Source organism: Trichomycterus rosablanca, chromosome 1 (assembly GCF_030014385.1).
Source record: "Trichomycterus rosablanca isolate fTriRos1 chromosome 1, fTriRos1.hap1, whole genome shotgun sequence".
Classification (NCBI taxonomy): Eukaryota; Metazoa; Chordata; class Actinopteri; order Siluriformes; family Trichomycteridae; genus Trichomycterus; species Trichomycterus rosablanca.
Genome location: NC_085988.1, coordinates 20913262 through 20933029, shown reverse-complemented (window position 1 = coordinate 20933029; position 19768 = coordinate 20913262). Strand labels below are relative to the sequence as shown.

General features: G+C 37.2%; 1 protein-coding gene across 5 annotated transcripts; it reads right to left on the bottom strand.

Moving 5' to 3' along the window:
- Positions 1-1739: 1739 nt before the first annotated feature.
- si:ch211-277c7.7 (uncharacterized protein LOC100538111 homolog) lies at positions 1740-17944 on the bottom strand. 5 transcript variants are annotated; one of them, XM_063000885.1, is made up of 4 exons: positions 17279-17944; positions 14244-14311; positions 14057-14152; positions 1740-1891 (listed from the first exon to the last, which is right to left on the bottom strand). In XM_063000885.1, the coding sequence occupies exons 1-4, from the start codon at positions 17589-17591 to the stop codon at positions 1757-1759; spliced, it is 612 nt and encodes a 203-aa protein (XP_062856955.1). In that variant the 5' UTR covers positions 17592-17944; the 3' UTR covers positions 1740-1756. The 5 variants fall into 5 exon arrangements, with proteins under 5 accessions (XP_062856955.1, XP_062856963.1, XP_062856972.1 ...); XM_063000893.1 differs by having other exon boundaries at positions 14057-14149; XM_063000902.1 differs by having other exon boundaries at positions 14244-14308.
- Between the last annotated feature and the right edge of the window lie 1824 nt (positions 17945-19768).

The window sequence follows — 19768 nt, the reverse complement described above, 5'->3', positions numbered from 1 at the left end:
ATAAAATTCATATGGTACACATTACACTTCCTTTTTGTGTTGTTTTCTATTTATTTATTAGGATTTTAACATCATGTTTTACACACTTTGGTTACATTCATGACAGGACAGGTACTCACTGGTTGCACAAGATTGATGAGTTCAAGTTTAATGTCAAACACAGTCATGGACAATTTTGTATCTTTTTTTTTTATTATTATATTTTTGTGTTTTTCTCCCAATTTAGCATAGTCAATTTGTCTTCCACTGCTGGGGATCTCCAATCTACCAATGCACTCTGCACAGGCGCCTCTATCCACCAATCAGGGTCCTTACACAGCATTTGAAGACCCCACCCACATAATCCGGTCATCCCTCCCTACAGGCCAGATGACACCCAGTCGACCGGTGGCAACGCCGAGTTTCAAACCCAGGAGTTCAGAATCTCCGCGCTGGTGTGCTAGCGGAATATCTCGCTGCGCCACCTGGCCGCCACAATTTTGTATCCTAAATTCACCTCACTTGCATGTCTTTGGACTGTGGGAGGAAACCGGAGCTCCCGGAGGAAACCCACACAGAGACAGGAAGAACATGCAAACTCAACGAAAAGAGGACGCTGACCGCTCTTGTGCTGTTTTTAATTCAACACAAGCAGAGACAGTTATAAATCACAGCCTACTGTTTTCATTTGTATTTTACATAATGTATTAACCTGGAATTGGGTTTGTAAATATCACAATGTACAGATTCCATCTTAAATACTGTACATTAATAAGTCACCATTGTTTAACAGTGTCAAAATCACACACAAAAAAAAGTCTCTCTGGTGTGCACCACTTTTAAAAGTCACGGTTCTGAAACAGCCAATTTTTGTCCGTCAGGCTACAGTGAAGTGTAAGCAGACCGTTAAACACAGTTTAAGCTGAAGGAGACAGAGCTGCAGACAGCTCCAATTTTAGGGCTGAACTGCACCACAGGAACAATTCACTCCAAGCAGTGCTGCATGTGCCTTTGTTCTCAACACCACCGGAAAAACATTAAATTAGTGTAATAAATGAACCCAGCTGACAATTTACTTCAGATAAACAAACACAGAAATATGGAGAATTACACTGAGATGTGGGAAGTTAAAAGTGTAAATAATTAGATACTGCACTTAGGTTTTGTTGTTTCCTTCAATATTACTATTATTAATTATACTTAAAACATTTTTAAAACCCTCTCCTCGCCAAACTAGCAGATTTATTTCAAGTTTTCACATTCTTTGATTAAGGTGCAACTGTGGTATTACTAAAATACAAACAAAGGTTGGCGGAGCAAACTCTTTTCCAGCTATAAGTACATTCAGGGGTGGCACAGTGGCTCAGTGGTTAGCACTGTCACCTCACAGAAAAAAGGCCCTAGGTTCAATTCCCAAGTAGAGCGGTCCAGGTCCTTTCTGTGTGGAGTTTGCATGTTCTCCCAGTGTCTGTGTGGGTTTCCTCCCACAGTCCAAAGACATGCAAGTGAGGTGAGGTAAATTGAAGAGAGAAAATTGTCCATGACTGTGTTTGACGTTAAACTTGAACTAATGAATCTTGTGTAACCAGTAATTACCTGTCCTGTCATGAATGTAACCAAAAGTGTGTAAAACATGACGTTAAAATCCTAATAAATCAACAAATAAATAAGTATATTCAGCTATTGTCTTTAATTACACACTACATTACACAATTCTAATCAATCTTACTTTTAATTAACTTTTAAAAGCATGGTGGCAGAACAGTTATTACAGTTATTACAGAGAATTAAAGATTTTCTTAGTAGTCTGGTTCCTCTCAAGGTTTCTTCCTGTAATTTTAAGGTAGTTTTTCCTTGCCACTGTTGCCCTCGGCTTGCTCAATAGGGATTTTTGGTCTGTTGGTCCTGGATTCTGTAAAGTTGATTTGAGACAATGTTCATGGTAAAAAGCGCTATATAAATAAATTTGACTTGACTTGACTTACATAACTCATTCTGTACAATACCTGCACATCTGGACATTATAAAATTATTATAGTTCTAAATTGAAATGTTACATGCCGGAATAATACTTGAAACATTCACATTAACGGACTCACAGTAGATTGTACTTTAATGCTGTATATCTGTACATTCATAGCTTTACATACTGTATATATATTGAACAGATGGTGCCAGTTTTATGTAAGATTTACGTAAGCAAATGTGTGTTTTGTATTTAATGTGTGTTAAAACTGAGAGACTGTGCACCCAAGATTTCACACCTTTCACACCTGTGTTAATGTGACGTGACAATGAAAGTGAAATGAAATGAAGTAGTATGACCCTGGACCTTTACCAAAAATAACCCATATCGACCACAATAATTGTGCACATTTTTTAAAATTATTACACTGCATTGTTGAATACATTTTGTATTTTCTTACATATACCATACCTACATATTATTTTTGTAATATTTTGAATTACCACCAACACACCAAATCAAATTTATTCTATATTTTATTTATTTATTAGGATTTTAACGTCATGTTTTACACACTTTGGTTACATTCATGACAGGAAAGATAGGTACTGGTTACAAGATTCATCAGTTCAGGACAATTTTGTATCTCCAATTCACCTCACTTGCATGTCTTTGGACTGTGGGAGGAAACCGGAGCTCCCAGAGGAAACCCACGCAGACACGTGGAGAACATGCAAACTCCACACAGAAAGGACCCGAACCACTCCACCTGGGAATCCCCTTCTTGCTGTGAGGCGACAGTACTATCCACTGAGCAACCAAGCCTCCCCTTCCCTAATATGAAAATGTACCTGGCAAAAACTGTTCTGATTAAATATGAAAACTTGAATGTTGACAAGCTACTGTAAGAATAAGTAAGTAATCGAGTGAAAGTGAATGGATGAGTGTGTGGTGCCATGATGTCCATAAATGCCATTATAATGAATAAATAAAATGTAATAAAAATATTGTGTAACAGATTGATTAAGCTAGTTAAATTCATGATATTTACCAAAAAAGGAGAAACATGATCAACCAAAACTCACATATGGACACTTTATCCTTCATTTTCACCAACTGCTTGTTTCTAGTTAGGGTCAGGGTGGGCACACTCCCATCCAAAAACACTCAATGTAACACTTCTGAGCATTAAACCCTTTTGAAAACTATATTTTCCCTTCATTTTCAAGCATGCGCTTTTAGACTTTTATAAGTGTAAAAGATTTTAAAATGCCCCTTGGCTACATGGATGTGGCTCAGGTCTTATCATGCTCCCATCAGGTCTTACGCAATGCATGGCGCCACGGTTCCCTTCTGCCCTCTGCATCATAATGTTCATTTCAGTTTTCTCAGGGCGCTGCACAATTACACCTGCACTCCATACTTAAACACAGAGGCATTCCTAAGAATGACTTGTAACAACAGCCTAATTATCAGCTAGATGTCATCATCTAAATTTACAACCATTCAGCTACAGATTAATGGCAGCACATGATGTGACCCAGGTTCAATTTCATACAGCCCTTCTGGAGACTTGTTTAATGCTACATGAGGTTTAACTTAAAATCAAATTGTATGATGTACATTAAAGTTAATGGGAATAATGGGACCCTATTTTTACATTTACCGCAGTCAATATGTAGCAACACAGTTAAACAATGACAAATAATAATGACAAAAACACACCGCTGTCAGTGTGATTGATTAACTGACAAGCCACCAAACACATGTTAATAAAATCATGAGCCATTTACAGTACTAATGAGTAAAGTGGTCAAAAGAAACTGCAATTGTCGATTCTCATGAAAAGGATACATACACTATATTGCCAAAAGTATTCACTCACCCATCCAAATCATTGAATTCAGGTGTTCCAATGACTTGCATGGCCACAGGTGTATAAAACCAAGCACCTAGGCATGCAGACTGCTTCTACAAACATTAGTGAAAGAATGAGTCGCTCTCAGGAGCTCAGTGAATTTCAGCGTGGTACCGTGATAGGATGCCACCTGTGCAACAAGTCCAGTCGTGAAATTTCCTCTCTATTAAATTATCCACAGTCAACTGTCAGTGCTATTATAACAAAGTGGAAGCGATTGGGAACAACAGCAACTCAGCCACAAAGTGGTAGGCCACGTAAAATGACAGAGCGGGGTCAGCAGATGCGTCCGATCCAACAGACGAGCTAATGTTAATGCTGGTTCTGATAAAAAAGTGTCAGAATACACAGTGCATCGCAGTTGCAGGGCTGTTTTGGCAGCAAAAGGGGGACCAACAAAATATTAGGAAGGTGGTCATAATGTTATGTCTTTAATGTTAAGAAGACTTACTTGTCTAAAAAGCAAGAAATTACCCACATTTTGACAACTTTGCATGTGGTGACATTTTCTGTCTGTTATAACAACAGTAAAATGTTCATTGGCCCCTCGACTATTTAATACCAGCTAAATAAATAATTAGTTTATTATTTTTAATATAATAAACTCAATGTACGTATTGATTCAAGTTGGTACAAAGCTTGTATGTTTACTGTGCCAATACAGTATAACTTGCAAATGCATTTGAAAAAAAAAAAACCACCCCAACACCCATACTGGTTCAAGTACACATGGTACAAAAAATAAAAGGGTTGGTCTTGGATTTGTGGCCACTTACCTGGTATAATTTGTGTAGTCTGGCCTATACTTATTGTGATACATTGTTTAATAATTATAACACATCAGTTCTCTTAAGACATTTCTGGTCCTTATCCAGCTGGGAACTGGTCTAGTCATGCAGGCTCTGAGCTGCATCTAGTGCTCTTCCTACATATTGTGTGGCCTTAATGTTAGGATGAACACATATTAGTGCAAAGTCTGTATTATGGCTGCATTCATCACAGGTTTGGTAAATATAGGAGTTTTAAACTCTGCTACAGAAGAATCATAGCACAGTTTACTGTTTAGTCTCTTTACACACCAATTTGGGTAATTAAAGGCTCTGTAATGAGGTAAGTCATTTATGTTAAATTAGAGAAACCACTAAACTAAGCGGTGTGTGGCCCACAGAGCAAGTCATGATCCAGGAGCCTGGCGCATTGTTTAGAGGACTGAATCTGAGGAACTGAGAGGCAAGAGGCAAATCCACATTCTACTTTTCCATTTGTAACTGATAAATACACCATATGGATGGAAGTGCTGGGATACCACTTTTAATTGTTGTATGTGTTTCAGCCACACAATATATAAATATATAAATCAATTATATAAAGGAGGTTCCATGCTTAACTTTGTTCAAAATCAAAAGCCACTTAAAAATAACAACTTTGTGGTGTATATAAGGCAATTTAGATACCATTAAAATGCATGGTTAATTTAAATTAGAACAATGTTATAGACATAGCATAACATTGGAGCTGACAAAATGGACAGTGAGTGTAGAAACAAGGTGGTTTCACTTACCATATAGAAGCACTTTGTAGTTCTACAATTACTGACTGTGGTCCATCTGTTTCTCTGCATGCGTTGTTAGCCCCCTTTCATGCTGTTCTTCAATGGTCAGGACCCCCACAGGACCAATACAGAGCAGGTATTATTTGGGTGGGTGATCATTCTCAGCACTGCAGTGACACTGACATGGTGGTGGTGTGTTAGTGTGTGTTGTGCCGGTATGAGTGGACCAGACACAGCAGTGCTGATGGAGTTTTTAAACACCTCACTGTCACTGCTGGACTGAGAATAGTCCACCAACAGCACACTGTGGGCAGCATCCTGTGACCACTGATGAAGGTCTAGAAGATGACAAACTCAAACAGCAGCAATAGATGAGCGATCGTCTCTGACTTTACATCTACAAGGTGAATCAACTAAGGAGTGTCTAATAGAGTGGACAGTGAATGGACACGGTATTAAAAAACTCCAGCAGCGCTGCTGTGTCTGATCCACTCATACCAGCCCAACACACACTAACACACCACCACCATGTCAGTGTCACTGCAGTGCTGAGAATAATCCACCACCCAAATAATACCTGCTCTGTGGTGGTCCTGTGGGGGCCCTGACCATTGAAGAACAGGGTGAAAGCAGGCTAAAAAGGTATGTAGAGAAACCGACGGACTACAGCCAGTAATTGTAGAACTTCAAAGTGCTTCTATATGGTAAGTGGAGCTGATAAAATAAACAGTGAGTGTAGAAACAAGGAGGTGGCTTTAATGTTATGGCTGATCAGTGTATAAGAAGAATGGTTTAACCCTGTTTATTCCAGCAAAGTCCACAATGCACAGAGCCTAGGAGTCATGCAAGCTGAACTGGTTACATATGCAAGCTTTACAGAGTCATGAGCTTAGCGGCTGCTGTGCAGGAAAGAAGGCCCCGCTCCTGCCTTAACCTTGCTCTTTTAATTATCAACAAACCTCAGTCGAGCTTTGAAGTCTGGATTTTGAAGCATTGGCATCCTTTCTTGCACATCAGCCCCTAAGCTCGGTAACTGAGTCACCCATGCAGCTTCTTATTCATGGTAGACCAGGTTTTTGGCAGGTCTTCTATTACATTTGAACGACCAGACAAATTTTCTTTAAGCATAAAAGTTTGGTTTTGTTATGACTTGATTTATTTAATTTTTTATTTACAGTGGTACCTTGAAACTCAACTTCAATAGGTTCTGGGAGTGGTGTTGAGCTTAAAAGATGTTTCAAGGTATGTTTTCCCATAAGAATGTATGATAAAACTTGTAAGTGCGTTCCATGGTCCTGTGGAACTGCATATATTTCAATCTAATGTAAAACAATGGGGTTGTTTTTGACACTTATACAGTGAAAATAACACACATATAATATAGAAAAACTGAAATACAATTGAAAATTAGTTAAAAATCAATAAAAACACAATAAAACCTGCACTTTACCTTTTTTGCACTTTTTTATTGTTTCCTTATGCTTCTTAATCGTGGAGATGCTTGATCTTGGAATACCGTATTCCAAGCTCAGTATGGGCGCATTCACATGAAAAGCCACAAAATCGCATTTGCACAGGCTGTGCTTTTATTTACCATGGAGTGTGGCGGTGCTGCTTAGTTTGCCGCTACGCTTCCCTGAGCATTGTACACTCTCGGAAAAGCTGATTCTTACTATTTCTCAGCACCTTGAGCTGTAACACAAGTTTAAAAGTGAAACAGGAAAAATTATTACATTTTCAGCATTTAGCAGATGCTTTTATCCAAAGCGACTTACACGATGAGCAATTGAGGGTTAAGGGCCTTGCTCAGGGACCCAACAGTGGCAACTTGGTGGTGGCGGGGCTTGAACCGGCAACCTTCTGTTTACTAGTCCAGTACCTTAACCACTGAGCTATCACTGCTTAACACTGCTAAATATCTGCTAAATATCTGCTAAATATCTGCTAAATATCCAGCTAAATATCCAGCTAAACACAAATACATGTGGAGTGAAGTTGACGGTTATTCCACACAAATGCATCTTCGTCTCATATTCGCACTTTGATGACATTTTACTGCACCACCCAAGCCCAGTGCAAAGCCGAGTCAAGTTTAACGGAAATGCAGAGTTTAAGGGTACAAATTTCTCGACGAAGGCCGTCCATAGAGTTTCAAAGATTTTAAGTTCAGGGGACGTCGACTTACAAGGTACCACTGTTTTTATTTTTTGTGTTTTTCCAATTTTTTTATTCCCCGATTGTAACTTCCTCTGCTGCTGCATCACCCCTGCACTGACCAGGAAGAGCCACATTCTATCATGTGCACTTTCTGACAACTATGCCGACACCCTCAACGGCCAGATTTTCACAGTGGACCGTATCACGCACAGAGAGTCCTGTACTGTGTCTATAAATTATTTAACAGCAACAAGGAACCCATTTTATCCCTTCCTATCCCTTCCTCAAAACCATTTGTGCCTGTTGGATGCCCAGCCAGGCTGATTAAGATTTGAACTCAAGCTCCAGATCAGTGGTGTTGGGTTAGCGTATAAAACTGCTACACCATCTGAGCACCATGTATTTTTTTGAATGGTGCAGTCAAACTAGCCTTAATAATATTGGCACAAAAGAAGTCACCAGCTGTTGTTAATTGTAATTAATAACAAGAAAACTAATTATTTACTAATAATCAATATTCTGACCTCATGTATTTTTAGAACAAAAAAATACAATAAACCAATGATTTTTGACAAGGAATTGTTGCTATTATGTAGTCACAGAAAACAGCTGGAGAAATTATTAAAATTTTCAACCTAAACAGTAACTAGAAGCACTGACTGGCTATAATCAGCAGTAATTTCCATCTTTGAATTTGGTTTTCAGTCACTTAGTGTACAATATGGCGATACAGCTCATTGGACTTTGGCTGCATTTACCCTGACATGCCTTCGTTGATTTAGATTTTGACCAATGTTTATAGGAAAGCCAAATTTCCCACTGTCACACCAGCAAATTTTAAAAGTTAGCTACTAGGGATGTAACGATACACTCTACCCATAATGCTATGCGATTCACGATACCGGGTTCACAATTATTAATTACTAAATAGAAATTATTAATTATTTATTTTTGAGGTAGGTACAAACTATGCAAAACAATTTTGAATTAAGCCCAATTTGGCTGAAAAACCCTGAATTTAGCAACCAGGCGTATAGTGCCGGTGACATCAACCAGGCGAGGTGTATAGCGCCAGTGCCCTCTGCTGTTTAAAGTGAATATCCATTCATTTTACATGTCAGATCGATTTGAATCGTGGAATTTTTGAATCGGTTATCAACTGTCTTGTGATGCATCATTACATCCCTATTAGCTACTGTATTTGCTCTGCTTGCAACTTAACAGTTCCAAATCTAAGTATAAAATGGTTTCGTCCACCTGCTTCCAAAATAATGCTAGCAGGCAATGTCCTTTACAGCACCTTCAAGAGTCATGAACTAAACATTTTTACTTCATGCCCCAGCAACTAATAAACAAGGTATTGGATAAGATTTGACTTATTTTAGCATATTTTGATGTTTTTGCCATGAACCAGATAATCTATAGATTCTTACAAACTGGTGAAAATGAAACAAGTCAGCACAGAATAATTCCAGTATCAGTCAGTACCTACAGATTTGATGTAATAATAATATAAAATATGGAAAAAAGCAACTGGGATTAGATGGATTAATGGTTTATGCCTGTGTTTTACCATAACATATTTTAAGATGTTCCCTACGTAACTAAGAAGAGCTGTTAAAGACAAAGAACAACATATGTTAAACTATTTTTTAATAATAGTCTAAAGCTCCTTAAAGTCTAAAGCTACAAAAATTAAATCTTCTAATCCCCTGACAAACTTACACGAGTTTTGGACATAAAGCTACAAGTCAGTGTTATTTCTTACATTAAAATGCAATAAACAAAGCATTATCAACAAGCGGACTATAATGGGAAAAAATTAACAACAAGCACATCAAGCTCACTGATCTTGTTGAGACCAAATAAACCAACAGATGAGCAATTATTCTGGATCATTTGTAATCCACCTAAAACATAACTCTTAAAAACAACTGATTGAAATAGAATATATCAGTTGTAATCAGGTGAAAGCTTACACCTAGACATCGTGTTCACTGACTCAGTGTGGCCCAATTTGACTTCTTATCCTTGGAGGCATAATTGCCGTTTGTGTTTTTCCTGTTTCTCTACCCACCATTATAGAGATTATGTTGAGCAGTGGTGGCATATTACTGCAATTAAAATCAAGGCGTGGCTCTATTTGCTCTGTCCGTTTCAACATATGACATTAAATGAGCCCAGTGGTGAAAATAATTACAGCTTAATTCGTCACTAGTGTCTGAACCAAAAGTACATGGCCATAATAATGTGGCGTGGTCACAAAACACTACTCAGCACTGTGTGATGTCTTTATTTGCTATCCAGCTCCAGCCGAGACTGGCTATTCAGCACTGTGAACGGGAAATCTGACTCAGGGCTTAAAGAAGAGATCAACATTAATCTGTCAAAATAATGATCCTAATTAAAAATATAATAATAATAATATTAAAAATAAAATAATGAGTAGACAGGAATGGCCAAGTTGTTAGAGTATTGTACTACTGAACAAAAATTTCCAGATTTAAGCCACAAAGCAAACATCAACACATTTTGACGAATGTCTAAATGTACAACCCCATCAGAAAAACTTGGGACATTATGGAAAATGCAAATAAAATAAAAATGCAGTGTTCCTTACATTTACTTTGACTTTTATTTGATTGCAGACAGTTTGAACCTCAGATATGTCATGTTTTATCTGCTCAACTCATTTCATTTATTAATATACCTCCATTCCTGCATTTCAGGCCTGCAACACATTCCAAAAAAAGTTGGGACGGGTCAATTTTGAGCTAGTAATGAGGTGAAAAAACTAAATAATGACGTGATTCCAAACAGGTGATGTCAACAGGTGATTGTAATCATGGTTTGGTACAAAAGCAGCATTCAGGAAAGGCTGAGTCTTTGATGAGCAAAAATGGCCAGATAATCTCCAGTTTGTCAACAAATGAGTGAAAAAGGAATAGCAACATTACAAAGTGGTAAATGCTTTACTGTCCCAGCTTTTTTAGAATGTGTTGCAGGCCTGAAATGCAGGTATGGATGATTATTAATAAATGAAATGAAGTTGAGCAAAGTAAGAGTCAAAGTAATTACTGGATGTACAAACTGAATGTTAAACTGTAGAGATCATGCTGTAGGGATTTACTGGCACTGTTGCCTAAAACAGACACTGGGGTTTTTGTGATTTAAATTTAAATGAAAAATATTCTAATAAAAATAATATTTCTAATAAAATAATTAAAATATTAAAATATTTGTTCATATGTAAAAAAAAAATTCTGTAATTGCTTTAATATCTGTAAACAGTATAAAAACAGCAGTCTAATGAGTTAGCTCACCAACAAGAAGACCCACGTTTGAGTCTTACCAGTGCCATCGGTTTGAGCACTGTTTCTATTTAGCATTTTTTCATAAGTTTAATACGTCTTAATGTCATATTTCATCAGATTTAATGAAATTATTGGGACAGTGGTAGCCTAGTGGGTAAAGCTTTGGGTTATCAATGAAAAGGTTGAGAGTTTGAATCCTGGCTCTGCCATGCTGCCACTGTTGGGCCCTTGAGCAAGGCCCTTAACCCTCTCAGCCCTCTCTGCTCCAGGGGCGCCGTACAATGGCTGACCCTGCGCTTTGACCCCGCGCTCTGACCCCAGCTTCCAAAACAAGCTGGGAATATGTGAAGAAAGTATTTTGTTGTACTGTACAACTGTATATGTATACACTGATCAGCCATAACATTCAAATCACCTCCTTGTTTCTACACTCACTGTCCATTTTATCAGCTCCACTTACCATATAGAAGCACTTTGAAGTTCTACAATTACTGACTGTAGTCCATCTGTTTCTCTGCATGCTTTGTTAGCCCCGTTTCATGCTGTTCGTCAATGATCAGGACCCCCACAGGACCACCACAGAGCAGGTATTATTTAGGTGGTGGATCATTCTCAGCACTGCAGTGACACTGACATGGTGGTGGTGTGTTAGTGTGTGTTGTGCTGGTATGAATGAATAAGACACAACAATGCTGATGGAGTTTTTAAACACCTCACTGTCACTGCTGGACTGAGAATAGTTCACCAAACAAAAATATCCAGCCAACAGTGCCCCTGTTTAAAATGTTTTATAGTAAAGCCCATTTGAAATGAATAAAGATAAAAGAGATTTAAAAGTGTACCACATCATTTAATCAGTACTGGCGCCTATAAAAGTAGCCACAAAGGCCGTAAGCACTGTTAATCACAATCAAGTACTGAAATTATTGCTCAATTGAATCCAAGTTTGACAACATGATTAATACCACTCCAGCTTAACAACCACTGTGTTGTTTATGTGGTAATGTCTATTTAATTTGATGCCATTTACCACAGGCTCACAAGAACAAACTTGTGAACAACTTGATGGGGAATGTTTTCTGCCTCCTCTCCTAGTTTAATGAAAAGCAATCATAAGACCTTAAATAAATGTAAAATGTGTTAAATCTAAACTACCACTTACAAATTTCCAAACTAAATGCAAAGCTTACATTCAGATAGGTTAAAAATTAAATGAATTTGAAAGTGTTAGTAAAGCATTGGGCAAAAATTCCACAAGTTTTTGGAAATGTACTAGAGAAACTGAACATTATGATATTTTTTATCGTATATGTGCTTTTCAAATAATTCATTCTTAAAGAAAAAAAATATATTAATGTTTTAATAATGAACCTTGTTACTATAAAAAAAAAAAGAAAACATTTAACCTCAAAAGGACAGGGTGCATCATTTTATTAAATTGTACCAAAGCCTCTAAAACTGAAATGAAGCGGTACATCAGAAGACTTTACCCTGTAAACTTTGATATGCCACAATAAAACATGCTGCAATGTAAACAAAATGTAAACCTATCTTTAAACAGACCATATAATCATTGTTTAAGGACTCAGCCCTGTTGAGTAGACACTACTAGTCAAAGTGTACTGTACATAAGATTTTGCTAGAAACAGAATTGAATTAGATTTAAAAGCGCATTTGAAAAACAAATCCAGATGCATCACATCTATACACATAAAAAAATAAGTTAAGCCTATAAACAAATAATTTAGAAATGCAAAAACTAGAATTATATAAACTAGAAAATATAATGGATTTTATATGGTCTGACAGACCCAAAACATCCTGTTCGCACCCAGCTGTTTCACACAAATGTAAAACTAACAAACAATTTTATGTTTACCAATGTACTTAATTTGTGTTTGTTTTCCCCTTTTTTCCTATTTTTTAAATTAAACATTTGTAGGAAATACAATCCTGCAAATGTTACTGTAGGCTGTTCTATGATCCCATACAGCTTATTTGTCCTTAAAAAATACAATACAGCAGAAGTGGTAAAATGAGGCAGTAAACAGAAACAAAATATAAATAGACACACAGGCAAGCTCAGAACAAATGCTAAATGCTGAGAGTATTTTCTACGTCTAATTTGAAAGTAAAACAGAAAACAAATCATTAAAAAGGTTATAGGGAATAAAGACGGCATAAAGAAATAATAACCAGTAATAAAGTATCAATGTGGGTGAACTAAAATTGCTAACTAACGGGTTGACAACAGGCACGTATAACGCACTAAACCACATAAATTAATAACTTTTGTCATTCAAAACAATTTCCAAATAACCATCATCTCCTCACCATCCTAATCTCATAACTTTGGTGTTCGATTTTCACCGCATCACTTCAAACACCGATGTTTAGTTCTTTGAAAACAGCCCCATCTAGTGGTTATAAACTAAAACTATTTTACATCTATTTGCAAACAAAGCATAAAAAGAGAAACTACAAAAGATGTAGCATACAAGCAGAATAGAACGATCTGCACTTTTTTTTTACAGATTATAAATCCTTTTTTTAAGAGCAATGAACACAACTTGTTTGAACAAATATTCAAATATTACACAAACCCAATTTCAGGACAACCCACCGCCACCCTGAATTGGATAAAGCGGTAGTAAAACAGACAAATATTGAATAAATGAACTTCTGGACAGGCTAAGATATCTTATAAAATACAATAAAATGAAGAATCTGTGATTTATTGGATTTTATAATTATATACAAATTTAGAATTTGATGCCCGCAACACACTTTTTGGGACAGGTGCAAAAAAAACATTTCTTAACCAAAAATGGCAAATAATTTAGGTCTTTCACAATCTATTGTACATAAAATTGGAAAAAAAAGGGGAACAAATGGGAAACAGACTGTAATAGTATGCCCACAAAGTTCATCTGTATGGGAGGTATGACTTATGAATGAATTCTGGGTAATGGCAGTTGAACTGTGATTGCGTAATCATAAAGTTTTGTTGTGCAATATGTTGATATTGGAATTGCAACTTTTGTTAAAACAATGTGTATGGTTTGTTTTTTTTCCCCCCAAATGCATTCTAGTCCTTTTGTGTATCACTAATAAAAGGGTATTTTGGTATGCTAGAATTTTAAAAACACCTTTTAAGGATTTAAAACTACCTGAGATAAAATAAGCTCTCGCTTCCTGAGGATCCTGTTCTCCTGCAACATCCTGTAAATTGTCCTCAATACATTCTGTTTCACATCAGACTGCTGCTGAAAAAGAACCAAAGATTTGTCCATTATGTTTAAAAAATGATGGTATAAAATTCATGTAAAGTTGCTGAGGTATAGAAAATCAACGTACTGTGCTCTTTTCTTTACCGTCTGTTGGTGTAAAGCTGAAAACATCTAGGTTGTTGTCAGGTGGTCCTGCTAAAAAAAAGATTTTTTCTCTTACTATAGTGTTATGTAAAAGTCCTAATAATTCGGTTAAAAGGACAATACACAAAGTGCACTGCTGTAAAGGAAATCATTGCATTACATAAGCTGAACCCATAGTAGATTAAACATTTGATACAATGGCTGTATTTCATATGATTATAAGCAAATGCACTAGAGTACAATTAAATTGTATTCCATGTACACATTAAGGAGGCTTCTGTTGCAGGTTTTTGTTTGTAAAGTATCCACCTAAACATGTGGAGGATGGGCTACCCAGATATTAGCTAAAGCAAGACTTTCCCACAAGTATGAGGTTTCAAATGTGAGCCAATAAAGTTAATGATAAAATGACAATGTTTGTAATTGAACATTTAATGCTAGCAGGTATTAAGCATAAAGATTACATAATGTGGCTGGTTGCGCCCTGCACCTGCAGTAACCCAGTTTTCAGAATGCTTAACCAAGGTAGAGCAATATTGTGGCTAAAAGTTACAAACAAAAGCAATGAAGGGAAAATTAAAACCATGGCCGAAACAATCCAAACAAGCAACGTAACAAACAAAACACACAAAAACATCCGCAAGGTGCAGCAGAGAAAGTGGATGGAAAAGGGACGGAGGAGAAATAAAAACTGGTTGTTATAATATGTCAAACTCCAACCACCAGCAACAACCAAGTTCTCGAAAAAAAAAAAACCACAGAACAATCTGCAGTGGCAATGAACCAGCAGCACCTCGCATCACCTACAGGGGCATTCTGCACTCAGCATGGACCCAAATGTGTGTCATTAAGGACCGGAAAACCAGACCATATCAAGCACAGCATCACGGTTTCTAGAGAAGCAGGTTGCCAACAGGTTGTTTTGGCAAATAAGAAGGACATGTTTCCATTGTGTGATGGTCTATCTCAGATGCCTCAGAGCCCAGATAACCCAACACCGCTTCTGGACATGTTTAACATAAGGCTTCTTTTTTTTTGGCACAGTAAAGTTTTAAAGTTTGTCAACGTAATCCCCTGTGGTTATATCAGCTATTGATGAATGACGATTCTTGATGCAACTTTTTTTGGAATGTGTTGCAGGCCTGAAATGCAGGAATGGAGGTTTATTAATAAATGAAATGAAGTTGACCAGACAAAACATGAAATATCTTTAGTTCATATTGTCTGCACTCAAATTAAATCCAAAAGAAATGTAAGAAACACTGCATTTTTGTTTTATTTGCATTTTCCATACTGTCTTAACTCTTTACATCTTGTTTTAGCTTAGCTGAAATTACAATAAATCAGCTTGTCCTTAAATCATTCTATTACTTATACCCCAATTCCCACAACATGCAGAAGGTGGATTGTCTGCTCTAGAATGCCCTGAGTGTGAATCAGTAAACGAGTCAGTGAGTCAATTAAATGAATAAATCTTCCTTAATACTAAACATTATATGGTTTGTTCAATGTTCAGTGGTTACAGCTTAAAAAATGGTCTGTTAGTAAAAATGTAATAAAAGTTAAAATACATATTAAAATAGGCATATTAAAAACAAATACCACCAATGTAAGATAAATACTATTATACATTATACTTTTGCTTCTAATGAAAATAGGGTTGCCAACTTTCAGAACTGGAAATAAGGAACACCCTGGGCTGGCGGGATGCCAAGTGTTTACGGGGGGGGGGGCATTATTAAAATGTTTTATTTAGGCTGTTTAACATTTATTATTTTCATTCTTTATAATAATAAATCAGAACCATATTTTAGGTAAAACAACATAAAGAACATCATGTAACATTTTTTCTCAATAGTGAAAACAACATTTTTACATAATCCATCTTCACACTGACATGCGGCCCGGTTGTGGACTGCGTTGCTTAGGGGGCATCAAGAAAATTGGGGGAGGGTTGGGGCAATGCCTACCCCAGCACCTGCTCTGCTTGTGTTACTTTAGTTTCGCCCCAAGCCGGATTTGAACCTAGAGCAGAAGAACGTGCGTGATGCGCTCTGCCCACTGCGCTACTCAAACAGCGGAGTATTTATAGTGGTGGTAAATTCGGTTCATTTTATGCACTCGGGTTAATCTGAGTCACTCAGTAATGTGATCCGGTTCACTTGGGTCACTTGAGTCAGTTGAGTCACTTATACTGACGTTCTGCTTGTGATTGATTTACTGCATTAAAATGCATCCAAATATCACTTGTGTTCTGTGCTCTCATCTTCTGTAAATAAATCCTTCTCTCTTAATTCTCTTGGCCCCTCACACTTCTCTCATCAGTGACAAGTTGACACTTTTTTAAAGTAAAATCTTGATCATGGGGGAGAGGAGGGTGGACTCACCTACCAATCAGATGGGTATATTAATGGGTCGAGGGTTTAAAATTACTATGGGGGCTATAAGTGGTACAGTACTAAAGTAGCCTGTAAGCATTTGCATTTTAATAATAATATAACTATATTTTGTTCTTTTGCTTACAAGAAAATATGCTGCATTACTAATCTATACCACTACTACTTATAATACAGTGTTTTTAACCGCTTGTTTATTGGAATATTTAACTTATTGCTTAGATTCACAGACTGGAGTGAAGTCGGTTCAGCCAAATCATCTGAGTCAGAGGTGTTTCCAGTGAGTCGGCTCACTCGCCTTGTATACTGAGCAGCAGCCAGTCAGAGGACTCGTAGGATCCGGGTTCATTGAGATTTCGGACTCGTGATTCCTGATTCAGTACAAAGTTTCGGATCATTAACCCGGGTGATTCAGGAACCGCCCAGCTCTAGTATTGAACAGTCTAATCTGCAGCATTTCTCTCCCATTGATAAAAATACGGAACAAAGCGCGTCCAGTATCAGTTCAATACGGAACGCGACGTTTAGTTTCCAAATACGGAACGATTCCGTATTTTACGGGACGGTTGACAATCCTAAATGAAAACCACAGTTAGCTTTTTAGCTAATGCAGTTAAATTACCTTTTTTACAAGCAAAGTTCTCATGGTTCTGCTGTACTTTTTGAAGTTTTGATTCCATTGTCGTTGTCCAAATCGTCTTTTCTTTCATTTTAACAGAAGAAACAGACTTGGGAAGCTCCTTCATTTTTTTCTTGCCCGACAACAAGCTAACAGTAATTTCAGGGCTTTTTCTGACTGCCAATGACAACACCGTCTTTCCAGTTTTAAACTTCTTTAATTTCTTTCTTAAATTTCTGTCTGACCTGGCGTTCGTTAGACTGGACGGTAGAGAAGCGAGTTGTTTTGCAGGAATACACTTTCCTTCAGTAGACATGACAAAATATTGCGTAGCTCTGACCGTAGTAAAGCGGGAGTCTTTTGGTTGAAATGTTAAAATGAGAAGATTAGCAAGTCTGCTAACTATTTATACTTTAAGCGCCGTTGTGAAGCTGCGCGTGGCAAAGATAAAGGATTCAAACTATAGGCTCGTTTAGGTGAGTCATATTAGCAATAAGAGTCGGCTCATAAATGACTCTTTGTTTAGTTCCATCCAGTTCTACTTTGACAAAGTAGTCAGATTCATGACCCAGTGTCTTTTTCCCTTTAAAATATAAATAAAGCAAAACCAGCATAATGCTACAGTATGTACTACAGGGCCGGTGTTACGGAGAATTCAGTTCCCCCTGTTTCCCCTTTAACGCGCATGTGCAAAAATCATGACGTTTAAAATCATGACGTTTTTTTCAGTCGCTTCGTTGAGCATCGGTTTTTTGGAATATGTATTTATAGCGGTATGTTCTTTTCACATTTCATGTTGTATGTTAGGTAGTTTGTGATTAAACACATACTTTAAAGTATTGAATGAACTACTGTCAGAGGTTTTATTGCTCCATCCCAAGTCAGAGGTTTTCACACTGCGTTCGTCTTCAGCCTTGCTGTCAATCAACTAGAATTAACGTGTCAGATTTATTTGTAAATAAATCCTAATACAGGACATGCTCTTATTCACACACTTGTTTGTTCTTTTCGTTTTGTCACGCAAGAAAAAGTTTTGGTGCACATACAAATAAACTATATCGCACAGGACAATAGTCTGTGTTATTATTTAAGGTTACTCATCTCAGCTGCACTACCATTTACTTTAAAGAACAGTTTCATTCATGGTGATCTCTCGTTCATTTAAACTTTACAAACTGCAGCCATGTGATTTTAAAATTAACAAACAGTATGTAGAACAAGTTTAACCTATAGATCAGTCCATTACACTAGGGGGGAACACATTTACCTGGAGACCTGGGGAATATGGTTCCCCACATGTATATCACTGTGTGTGTAATGATAAAACACTACAGTGATGCTGGTGATGTATTTAACTGTTGTCATTATGTAGAACAAGTTTAACCTATGAAACAGTCCATCAAACTAACAACACAGGGGGGGAACACATTTACCTGGAGACCTGGGGAATATGGTTCCCCACATGTATATCACTGTGTGTGTAATGATAAAACACTACAGTGATGCTGGTGATGTATTTAACTGTTGTCATTATGTAGAACAAGTTTAACCTGTAGATCAGTCCATCAAACTAACAACACAGGGGGGAACACATTTACCTGGAGACCTGGGGAATATGGTTCCCCACATGTATATCACTGTGTGTGTAATGATAAAACACTACAGTGATGCTGGTGATGTATTTAACTGTTGTCATTATGTAGAACAAGTTTAACCTATGAAACAGTCCATCAAACTAACAACACAGGGGGGGGAACACATTTACCTGGAGACCTGGGGAATATGGTTCCCCACATGTATATCACTGTGTGTGTAATGATAAAACACTACAGTGATGCTGGTGATGTATTTAACTGTTGTCATTATGTAGAACAAGTTTAACCTATGAAACAGTCCATCAAACTAACAACACAGGGGGGGAACACATTTACCTGGAGACCTGGGGAATATGGTTCCCCACATGTATATCACTGTGTGTGTAATGATAAAACACTACAGTGATGCTGGTGATGTATTTAACTGTTGTCATTATGTAGAACAAGTTTAACCTATGAAACAGTCCATCAAACTAACAACACAAGGGGGGAACACATTTACCTGGAGACCTGGGGAATATGGTTCCCCACATGTATATCACTGTGTGTGTAATGATAAAACACTACAGTGATGCTGGTGATGTATTTAACTGTTGTCATTATGTAGAACAAGTTTAACCTATGAAACAGTCCATCAAACTAACAACACAGGGGGGGAACACATTTACCTGGAGACCTGGGGAATATGGTTCCCCACATGTATATCACTGTGTGTGTAATGATAAAACACTACAGTGATGCTGGTGATGTATTTAACTGTTGTCATTATGTAGAACAAGTTTAACCTATGAAACAGTCCATCAAACTAACAACACAAGGGGGGAACACATTTACCTGGAGACCTGGGGAATATGGTTCCCCACATGTATATCACTGTGTGTGTAATGATAAAACACTA

Coding starts and splice junctions, on each gene's coding strand:
- si:ch211-277c7.7 (XM_063000885.1), bottom strand. CDS start 17,591: ATGTCTACTGAAGGAAAGTGTATTCCTGCAAAACAACTCGCTTCTCTA. Junction 14,153..14,243: donor ACGGTAAAGAAAAGAGCACA/GTACGTTGATTT, acceptor GTTCTTTTTCAG/CAGCAGTCTGATGTGAAACA. Junction 1,892..14,056: donor GAGAGCTTATTTTATCTCAG/GTAGTTTTAAAT, acceptor TCAACTTTACAG/AATCCAGGACCAACAGACCA.